Below are 11,112 nucleotides of genomic sequence, written 5' to 3'. Positions count from 1 at the left end.
TCAGATAAAGAGGGGGTTTCCAAGAAGAGGTTTGGGAAGAAGAAGAGATAGGGAATAGAGATAGGGTTGAGAAAAGGGATTGGGAGTGGAGAGTTAGGAGTAGAGACAGATAGAGAGATGGAGATAAAGAGAAGAGAGATAGAGTTAGGGTTAAAGGTAGAGATAAAGGAATGGAGAGATCGGAGCCAATGGTTAATGCAATGGAGCCTAGGCGCTGGNTCTTCCCCAACCCCTTCGCGTTTCTCCCATCTCCCCCACCGCCACCGTCTACTCGCAGATCGCCGTCGCCGCCGATCGCACCATCGCCGCGGGGCTCAAGCATCAAGCAGGCCTGCGGCGGGTTCCAGAGCGCGGCCCACGCCTGCTGTACTGAGGGAGACCGTCGCCGGGGAGGCTGTCGCTGCCGCAACGCCGCCCTTCCTCGTCGCCCGCTTGAGTTCCGCCTGAACGCCCTTGCCTCCGGTTCACCCCACTGAGATCGCTCCTTCACCATTCTGCTGCTGCCATTTTTATTCTCCTATTTTACTCGTAAAGTTGCTATTTTTACTACCTTCTCTGGTACTACTCTACCATTTATTCTTCAGGGTCATTACAGACTCATACGCCGCCGCTCCCTCCGGCGCTCCCAAAACCCTCTCTTTTTTCTTAACCCTAATCTCTCCTCTTCTCCTATCGTGCCCTAATCGTCTCTATTAGCTCCCAATCGAGGAGGAAGGAGGAGGAAGAGGAAGAGGATGAGCTCTCCCAACATCAGAGATCTCCTCACTTCTTTTAGCCCCTCCTCGGATTTCTTCGCCATCACCTCTGGCGATGGCCGAATCAAGGTGTGACTCTACTTAACATTTCCTTCTCAGTTTCTCCTTTATTTGGTGATTTATGAGAGAAATTTGTGAAATTTATTGGTCAATTAGGTGATAATTAGTGGGTTTTATGTTTTTAGATCTGGGATACTTTGAAAGGTCAGTTACAGACCCAGTTGCCGGATTTCGCGGCGTCCGGCGATTCGGGATTGCTCTCGGAGGCGAAAAGTGGCCATCTTGCGTTGGATTACACTTGCATGAAGTGGGTGCAGTTGCAAAGCAAGGTAATTTTTTGATGGAAGCTAACGATGGGACTCTTTTTTGGAGTTTTAGGTTATGCCCATAAGGTGTTTGTGTTTGGGTCTGATGATGTTTGTGGGGTTTGTAGAAGAAGAGAAAGGGTGGAGGTTCCTTGTTGGTGCTCGGGACAGGAGGCGGTGGTGTTTTGGCGCTCGACGTCTCGACGGGACAATCGAGATGGAAAATTAATGATTGCCATCCTGGGTAAGTTGGTTAACTGCATTGAAAACCAATTAGGTTCAGTGTATGATTATATTTTGTGCTAGTTGTTTTTGCTGCTATGTGTTGCTTGCCCGCTTGTAGCTGATGAGGATTTATTACTCTAACACTTGTTCAAGGTGAAGAAATGCCTTCTCAGGCTCATTTTGAGAGGAACTCAAACCAAAAGCCTGGTATACTCTACAATAATAGTCCTTTAATGACAACTATTTTGTAGTGCATATAGAACTAGGGGTGGCAATCCAGCTCGCTGTTCGCGAGCCAGCTCGTGTTCGGCTCGAAATGAGCTCGAGATTGGCTCGCTGGTTTAGTAAACGAGCCGAACACAAGCTGGATTTTTCAGCTCGTTTAATAAACGAGCTGAACACGAGCTGAACACGAGCTGAGGTTAGCTCGCTCGTGTTTGGCTCGATAACAGCTCGAATACATATATTTTATATTATATAATTTATTTAATTTATATTTTTATATATAAATAAATAATTATATATAATATATATTTTTATTATTTAATTTTTACCAAAATAAAAATATAAATGTGTGCTTAATTATAAAAAGACTCATTTATATGTAAAGTTTCAACTATTACATCAAAATCTAATGAATAAGATTTTATAAATTTATTTTTTATATATATTTAATCTAATCTTTTTTAATTTATTGTTCGTTGGCCAGCTCGTGTTCGGGCCGAATGCGAGCTGGATTTTTCGGCTCGATACTTTAGCGAGCCAGCTCGTGTTCGGCTCGTTTAATAAACGAGCCGAACACGAGCTGGATTTTTCGGCTCGATACTTTAGCGAGCCAGCTCGTGTTCGGCTCGTTTAATAAACGAGCCGAACACGAGCCGACCCCAGCTCGCTCGTGTTCGGCTCGTTTACACCCCTATATAGAACTGGCAAGAGCGTCTCTATCTATTGCCCGCCTACCCATGGATGTGAATGTTACTTTACAGTGAGCAGAGCCTTAATTAGTACTTAGTGTTTTTGTGCTATAACAGAATTCTCTTGCCGATCTATGTAATTTAGTGATAAATATTAAATTAGATAAGAAAGAAAACTTCTACATTTCCACTACTTTGAGATCTTCGTGACGTGCTTTTTTGAAGTGGTGTAATGGTTTAAATTGCAGGGGTGTAACAGCCGTTTCCTTTTCTATAAACCGCTTGTGCGTCTATACAGCTGGTGTTGATGGTATGGTCTGCCAGATTGATATTTCTACAGGAAAAGTTTTGGGCAGATTTAGATTGTCTGCAAAGCCAATATCCTCGTTGTCTCTTTCTTCAGGTACTGCACTGTTCACATAATAGTTTCTAAATTTTTCCTGCTTATGCTCCCCCCCCCCTCTCTCTCTCTCTCTCTCTCCCTCGCCACCCTTGTAGGTTAATTTAGTGCTGCTTCACCTTCATTAGGTTAGGTGCCATGTAGGACAGATTTCAACACTTCTGTATATTAAGATATTTGAGATACACAGTTGTTAAATTATGCCTTTTGAATGGCCCATATCCTATTCTACGATACAGCGAACCTTCGAAATCCATTTTTCTTCATTGTGCTTTTCCGTAACGACAGAAGTTCTTTTAAGATTTCAAACTTTTAAGAACAATTTACTTTTATCTTCTGTATACTCTGGTTGACTCATGTTATTTTCTTCATTAGATGGAAAGATATTGGCCACAGCTACTGGTCAACTGAAAACTTTCGATTGTTCTAACCAAAAGAAGATTCAGAAGTTTTCTGGGCATCCGGTGCGTGCAATTTAGTGCCCTTACTTCGCCTTTTATTCTCTCTTCCTTTTTACTTATCTTAATCTTTTCTATATGCATTTATATCTAGGGTTGATTAGAAAGTTAGTTACATAAGTTTGACCTTCATTACAATTTTGTTGTCATAGTTTCAATTGTAATAATTTAGTCCCTGAAGTTTGTTCTGCATAACAGTTTAAATGTATTTGTTAATCTACCATCTATAAAGGGTGCATGTCAGTACTAAGTTAAGACTTTGCTTTCATAATTTTGAAAATCTGAGGGTGAAATTGAAATCGACCTTGAAGAACAAATTTGTTAAAAGAAATGAAACTTCTTGGATGAGTAAACTGAAATCTAAATTAAGCTTAAGGGATGAAATTGTAATTAACCGTCAATTCTATCAGCTAATCTATGATCTGTGCTCTCTTTAGGTCAGCGTAAGGTGCATGATTTTCAGCGAGGACACACAGTATATTTTATCATCTGGAGTCGGTGAGAAATACATCGCCATTTGGAAAGTCGGTGCTGTTAAAAGTGAGGGTGCGACCTGTATTCTCTCAATGGACCATCCACCTATCTTTCTGGATAGCAAGTGCATGGATACAGAGGGCAGTGATGGTGCAGGAATATATGTTTTGGCCATTTCAGAGATGGGCATATGCTATTTCTGGTATGGAAGTAGCATTGATGACTTGAGGAATAAGAAGCCTACAAAGATTATGTTATCCGAGTCTTCTCTCACAAAAGGAAATCATGGATTTGCAATTCTTGCTGCAAAAATTCAAGAAACAGGCAAACCTGCTTCTGGGCAAGTGCTTGTGGCCTGTGGCTCTGTTGTGAAGCCATCTTTTCAGAAACTGTTGGTCCAGTATGGCACGGACATAAAGTTGGAGGTGTCTCAAGTTGGGACTNTGCTGATCCATAGCGCATACAATTAAAAAATATATATATCTATTTTTATTTTACTTTTTCTATGCATATGTAATGTGCGATAATAAATATTTTCGCTTTTTGATGAATGCATATAATTTTTTTTGACAATATCAATAAATTATGTATGGGGAAGAATTTTTTTTCTTAAAATTTATGAACTATCAATGAAAATTTTATTAACTTTCATTCGTATGAGAAATATAATAATATTTTATCAAAATTAATATTTTATATATAATAAAAATATATTACTATATGAATAATATTATATTTTATTAGCGGTGTTAATGTCGTGTCCGTGTCCTAATTTTTTTAAAGTTGCCGAGTCGCTGTGTTCAAGTCATGTCGTGTCCCATGTCAGTGTCCGTGACGCCTAGCTTCTACATTTCCACTACTTTGAGATCTTCCAGACTTGCTTTTTTGAAGTGGTGTAATGGTTTAAATTGCAGGGGTGTAACAGCTGTTTCCTTTTCTATAAACCGCTTGTGCGTCTATACAGCTGGTGTTGATGGTATGGTCTGCCAGATTGATATTTCTACAGGAAAAGTTTTGGGCAGATTTAGATCGTCTACAAAGGCAATATCCTCGTTGTGTGTTTTTTCAGGTACTGCACTGTTCATATAATCATTTCTAAATTTTTCCTCCCCTCTGCTACCCTTGTAGGTTAATTTAGTGCTGCTTCACCTTCATTAGGTTAGGTGCCATGTAGGACAGACTTCAACACTTCTGTATATTAAGATATTTGAGATACACAGTTGTTAAATTATGCCTTTTGAATGGCCCATATCCTATTCTACGATACAGCGAACCTTCGAAATCCATTTTTCTTCATTGTGCTTTTCCGTAACGACAGAAGTTCTTTTAAGATTTCAAACTTTTAAGAACAATTTACTTTTATCTTCTGTATACTCTGGTTGACTCATGTTATTTTCTTCATTAGATGGAAAGATATTGGCCACAGCTGCTGGTCAATTGAAAACTTTCAATTGTTCTAACCAAAAGAAGATTCAGAAGTTTTCTGGGCATCCGGTGTGTGCAATTTAGTGCCCTTACTTCGACTTTTATTTTCTCTTCCTTGCTACTTGTCTTAACCTTTTCGATATGCATTTATATCTAGGGTTGATTAGAAAGTTAGTTACATAAGTTTGACCTTCATTACAATTTCGTTGTCATAGTTTCAATTGTAATAATTTAGTCCCTGAAGTTTGTTCTGCATAACAGTTTGAATACATTTGTTAATCTACCATCTATAAAGGGTGCATGTCAGTACTAAGTTAGACTTTGCTTTCATAATTTTGAAAATCTGAGGGTGAAATTGAAATCGACCTTGAAGAACAAATTTGTTAATAGAAATGAAACTTCTTGGATGAGTAAATTGAAATCTAAATTAAGCTTAAGGGATGAAATTGTAATTAACCGTCAGTTCTATCAGCTAATCTATGATCTGTTCTCTCTTTAGGTCAGCGTAAGGTGCATGATTTTCAGCGAGGACGCACAGTATATTTTATCATCTGGAGTCGGTGAGAAATACATCGCCATTTGGAAAGTCGGTGCTGTTAAAAGTGAGGGTGCGACCTGTATTCTCTCAATGGACCATCCACCTATCTTTCTGGATAGCAAGTGCATGGATACAGAGGGCAGTGATGGTGCAGGAATATATGTTTTGGCCATTTCAGAGATGGGCATATGCTATTTCTGGTATGGAAGTAGCATTGATGACTTGAGGAATAAGAAGCCTACAAAGATTATGTTATCCGAGTCTTCTCTCACAAAAGGAAATCATGGATTTGCAATTCTTGCTGCAAAAATTCAAGAAACAGGCAAACCTGCTTCTGGGCAAGTGCTTGTGGCCTGTGGCTCTGTTGTGAAGCCATCTTTTCAGAAACTGTTGGTCCAGTATGGCACGGACATAAAGTTGGAGGTGTCTCAAGTTGGGGCTCTCTTACCAGTGAGTCACTCTGCCATTCCTCACAAAGGCCAAGCCATGCAAAATCAAGGTGCAACATACGATCATATTCATCCCTACCAAATCATCTATTTACATAATATACATGTATTTTGCATGCATGCATGTAAGCATGTACATACATGTAAGTAGATAATATTTTGCAGTGGTATATAGGTACATATTTCTAACATAACAATGTTTTTGTAAAACCATAACTTTTTGGGTTTTGATGAGTTTCTTGGCCAACTCTGTTTGGAATTCTGTTTGCAATTCGGTTCCAGAATTTTTCTTGGTTGGTGCATCAACAATCTCCTTTGTTTCTTATTTGTAGATGTTTTTCATCAACTCCACATTTGCTGGAAAATGACTCGTCTTTTTCTTGAACAGTCACTGCACTAGACCGTGCAAATGCAGAAGATGCTATATTGCCTCTTCCAAAGTTGTACACCTACGACAAGAAAAGGAAACATCGTCGTGTGACAGAACTAACTGCAGATACTGAGATTACGATGGCTGATCACAGTTATGATAAATCCTTGCCTGTAGATAAGAGTGGTAAGTATTCTTCTCATGAACGGCAAGCTTTTCTTGATATTGTTTTCCTGATCACTAGCATATAGATTAAAAGAAGTGTAGATAGAAACTCAACAATCTGTTTTCATACAATTTCGTTTTTATAGATGGGCCTTTTTACTTTTGGGTATAAAAGGGCTAAATGTATGTCATTACATGATACTGTTCAATACAGTGTTCTCCACTATTCCGTAATCTAATTGAATATTCACTTAATGGAATATTCTATAGCTTTTTTGATGGAAACTTCCAATGGTAACAAAACTTGACAAAATTTCTGGAGTAATGAAAGGTTTTGTACAATCAAAATGCGTCTATGCTCTAGTGAAGGTTTTTATGGTGTTACCTCTTAACGGTTAAACTTGGCTCTGTAGTTCATCTTTTTGCTGAATATTGCTGGCTTATTTAGCGACAGTGCAAAGAATGGAAGAAGACACAGTTTGCATTGAAGATAGGATGAGGGAGTTGGGGCTTCTTAGTACCAGTTCTTATCTAGAGAAGTACCATGATAGCACCACATCACTAGATGACGACACCCCAGCAAAGAAGGTTTTTATTTTGTGATTGTAATTCCTGTCAAATGTTCTTTTCAAGCAAAAATTAACTTACTTTTGCAGCTAAGTCAACAGAAGTTTCTAACCCTCATTGCTCTATTGGTAGATAAGGGCACATCTCTTGTCTATGAGTCACGATGATGCTTATAAGTTTTTGGAAACCTTGGTGTCAGCATGGAAAACAAGGTATGCTGACTTCTACTTGCACATTTGCCCCTGTATTTCAGTTGTTCTTGGTGATGCAGTGGGGACTGGAACCAAATTTTTGTGCTATTTTTCTTCTTCAGGTCAAATTCGGCAAAGCAAATTCTACCTTGGATATATTGGTTACTAGCCATCCATGGTCGTTTTATCTCGTCGCAAGAGTTATCTTCACAAATATTAGATAGTTTGCGGAAGGTACATTTAGAACTTAATGCATTCTCTAATGCTGATGCTCATGGTTGTACACCAACTTGGGTTTGCTCTCCCAATTTCATTGTATTGTTGTTTAATATTCGTTCCATAAGCTTAATAGGACTTTGGACATCGAAGTAGAATAAAAGGAGTCTTTAGTAGGACAGTTAAAGACAGAATAGGGGAGCTTAGTGGCATAATAAGGTGCAGTTACTATCCAAAAAATGAGAGAAATCACAATTCCGTTTTGCATTTGGCACAAACTAGTTCTCAGACAAACAAATAGGGGAAAAAAAAAAAAAAACCAATTCTTAAATACGAAATAGTAAATAAGGGGTATTTTGTATGACAATCCTTAGCTTTTTGGTGTGCAATGTCTTATGGTTTCTTTTTTCTCCGCTCCCAGATGATTTCAGTAAACTGTGCAGCTACCGAAGAATTACGCAAGCTATCTGGCCGTCTTCAGCTAATTACGGCCCAGGTTCCTATCGATTGAAATTTTTATTTTTTGAAAATTTTTCATATACAAATTAAATCTACTGAAGTTTAACACTTACATGTTAATATTTTGATCTCCTCTTCACCAGATCGATAAGGCCGGTAGTAATGCTATCATACCGCCATTGGGTGATATTAAGCCTGAAGAAGGTGAAGATGAAGAGGATGGTGAAGAGGATGAGGAAATCGATGAAATCGTTTACCGGGAAGAAGATGATGCATCCGAAAGTTGTAGCGATGATGCTGAAGAGCTTATGCAGTCATAGATAGTATTTTTGACAGTTTTATCTGTTCGTGTTCTTTACATTAATTATTTTTCTGCGAAATTGATGTAAAATTAGTCGATTGAGGTTTTAAGGGCATTTTAAACCATCTTTGTATGCTTTGTATCACGAATATTTCTACCCTTTTTGTGACATTTTTGTGTTATTTACTATTTTAATGGAGAGGTAAAATTATTCTGTAGGGCTATAAATATGCAGTAATGAATAGTTAAAATGCGAATAATATAGAGGGAGGGATAAGTTGGAATATTATTATAGGAAACCAGTTTTTTAACCATTGGTTTTACTTGGGATGATGAAAATTTTAAATCGATGATTGGTATTCTTGAATATAATTTATGTCACTTAAAATATTTAGAAATTTAATTTTATATTTTTTGATATTATTTTTTTATCCATGAAATGGATATAAAAATGAATGGCTGCTACTGCTTAAGAATGGAGAGGGGGATGGAGACGTGAAGAAAAATACTCAATTTTAGCTCGAGACGGCAATGAAGAGGTGAGAGGATATTTACAGGTGCGAAAGGGTAAATTTACAAAATTTTCATAAAAGATGTTTACAGGTGCGAAAGTGTAAATTTAAAAAATTTTGATAAATTATAAGGTAATTCACTTCTCTTTTCTATAATATTTTCATACAGTTAGAAATTCTACATGCATTTGATTCGTATTATGTAGTATTATAAATTATTTCAATATAATTAGATATATGAGATTTCTAAATTAAATTACTATTAATATTACATTACCGCGTTTGGTTTAATACAGTAATATAATATCGGATTATAGTGTATATAGAGTTATTAGGGTCCGGCTACTATCCTATTAATAGAATTGGGACCCTTGTCCTATCAAGTCGATTTGAATGATCGGAATTTCAAATTGATAATCGGCACCATTGAAGTTGATCTACACAATTAGAAATGTTTAGAAACCAAATTTTGTATTATTTAAANTCATGAGAGAGATATATATATATATATATATATATATATATATCTCAATCCGAGGATACGAAAGCTTTCATGCCCTCCGGGGCACGAACATTCAACAAAAACTACTACCCTGTAAGTTAAGCCGCTAGCCAAGGCAATTTGAATTAGATGCGATAACCTTGATAGATCTTTGGTTTAAAGTCTTAAAAAACTGTAGTAAACTGATCGCTTGCTTTCCGGATTTTTTACTGATCAAATTGCCGGCTTTTATTTTTAGAATTTTTTTTGTCACTATCTTCCTAGGTTTAAAATTTAGCTTTTACATTATCTTTTACGATGACTTGTATTCATCTTTCTAGTTAATTTAAGGGTACATTTTAAACTTATGAAGATAGTGGCAACTTGTATTTTTACAGTAGTAGTCGGCAATTTGATCAGTAAAAACTCTGGTAAGCTAGTGAATCTGTTTGCTTTAGTTTTTTTATATTTTAAACCAAAGATCTATCAAGGTTATCGTATCTAGTTTGGATTGCCTTGGCTAGCGGCTTAGCTTGCAGGGTAGTAGTTTTTGTTGAATGTTCGTGCCCCGGAGGGCATGAAAGCTTTCGTATCCTCTGCTTGAGTATATATATATATATATATATATATATATATCTATCTCTCTCTCTGTCGATACCACGAACATTTTCATGGTTCATGAAAATAGGAAACTAGTAAAAGTGGGCAATCTAATATGATAAGTTGGTTGGTGGGTGAATTGGGATCTCCCGGGTGTAGTAGAATTGGCGTGTAAAGAATTAGGTTCCCGATTTTTGAATGTTCGTGGTTACTGAACCATGAAAATTTTCGTATCTACGAGTTAAGATATATATATACACACACACACACACACACACACACTCTCTCTCTCTCTCTTTCTCTCTCTTACTTCACCTCCCAGCCGCCTGTCCACAGTTGGACGCCAAAGGGGTTGAGAGGAAATATCTCGGTACATATATACAAGTACGTACAAAGTCGTGTGTTTAGCGTTAATTACTTAGACTAGTCAAACTCGGTTTTGAGACTATAATCACTTATCATATAACTATAGTAATAAGAGGCTCTATAATAATTCCCCGTTAACAAATATATAAAAATTTTTCAAAAACTAAAAAACTAAATAAGAAGAATGACGCGATTATAATTTTTATAGAAAAAACATAAGGCTAGATAATGTTTATATGGAGATCTTAATTTAAGACAATTACTTAATGATAAAACAGGAAAGTTTATATGATAAGCTAGTAGTGGCTGAAAAAAATAAACGGGAATTCAATTCTCGCTTTCTCGATAAAATTTAAACAAATTAAGATCATTTATAAATCGAGTATAAATTTCGTTATTGCCTATCATTGACTTATTCAGTTTTATTGCCTCGTTATAGCTCTTACCTATAATCTTCAAATTTCTACATATCTGTTAATAAAAATAATAATTTTATTTTATAAAGATAAACTTCTCCTGACTAAGTTTAACTCTGCTTAATTACCCATTAACGAGTGCACGGTAATGTACTTATAATGAAGTAATCGTGAAAATAATAACATGGTTTATATATATATATATATATCTCTCGATCCGAGGATACGAAAGCTTTCATGCCCTCCGGGGCACGAACATTCAATAAAAGCTACTACTCTGTAGGCTAAGCCGCTAGCCAAGGCAATTTGAACTAGATGCGATAATCTTGATAGATCTTTGGTTTAAAGTATTAAAAAACTAAAGCAAACAGATCATTTGCTCATCGGAGTTTTACTTGCCGGCTTTTACTTTTAGAGTATTTTTTGTCACTATTTCCTAAGTTTAAAATTTAGCCTTCATAACTAGAACGATGACTACAATTCATCTTAAAAGATAATTTAAAAGTACATTAGCTATGGTGCTTG

At 36.7% G+C, this 11,112-nt stretch overlaps 1 protein-coding gene across 3 annotated transcripts; it reads left to right on the top strand.

The window, feature by feature from the left end:
• On the top strand, window positions 243-8,430 carry LOC109714107. 3 transcript variants are annotated; one of them, XM_020238553.1, is made up of 13 exons: window positions 243-824; window positions 941-1,084; window positions 1,189-1,304; window positions 2,448-2,602; window positions 2,975-3,063; window positions 3,495-3,956; window positions 5,918-5,993; window positions 6,332-6,499; window positions 6,927-7,066; window positions 7,178-7,257; window positions 7,359-7,470; window positions 7,874-7,948; window positions 8,055-8,430. In XM_020238553.1, exons 1-13 carry the CDS (start codon window positions 735-737, stop codon window positions 8,229-8,231), a joined length of 1,884 nt encoding a protein of 627 aa, XP_020094142.1. In that variant the 5' UTR covers window positions 243-734; the 3' UTR covers window positions 8,232-8,430. The 3 variants fall into 3 exon arrangements, with proteins under 3 accessions (XP_020094142.1, XP_020094150.1, XP_020094135.1); XM_020238561.1 differs by lacking the exons at window positions 2,448-2,602; window positions 2,975-3,063; window positions 3,495-3,956 and adding exons at window positions 4,446-4,600; window positions 4,937-5,025 and having other exon boundaries at window positions 5,456-5,993; window positions 6,933-7,066; XM_020238546.1 differs by lacking the exons at window positions 2,448-2,602; window positions 2,975-3,063; window positions 3,495-3,956 and adding exons at window positions 4,446-4,600; window positions 4,937-5,025 and having other exon boundaries at window positions 5,456-5,993.

Source organism: Ananas comosus, linkage group 1 (assembly GCF_001540865.1).
Source record: "Ananas comosus cultivar F153 linkage group 1, ASM154086v1, whole genome shotgun sequence".
In the NCBI taxonomy this organism is placed as follows: Eukaryota; Viridiplantae; Streptophyta; class Magnoliopsida; order Poales; family Bromeliaceae; genus Ananas; species Ananas comosus.
Note: the sequence above shows the minus strand (reverse complement) of the source record. Positions and strands in the feature narration are given on the sequence as shown.

What these genes read in the sequence shown, in the direction of transcription:
- LOC109714107 (XM_020238546.1), top strand. Translation starts at nt 735, where the DNA reads ATGAGCTCTCCCAACATCAGAGATCTCCTCACTTCTTTTAGCCCCTCC. An exon ending in CCAAGCCATGCAAAATCAAG is followed by an intron (nt 5,994 to 6,331) that starts GTGCAACATACG and finishes TTTCTTGAACAG; the next exon opens with TCACTGCACTAGACCGTGCA. An exon ending in GTGTCAGCATGGAAAACAAG is followed by an intron (nt 7,258 to 7,358) that starts GTATGCTGACTT and finishes TTTCTTCTTCAG; the next exon opens with GTCAAATTCGGCAAAGCAAA.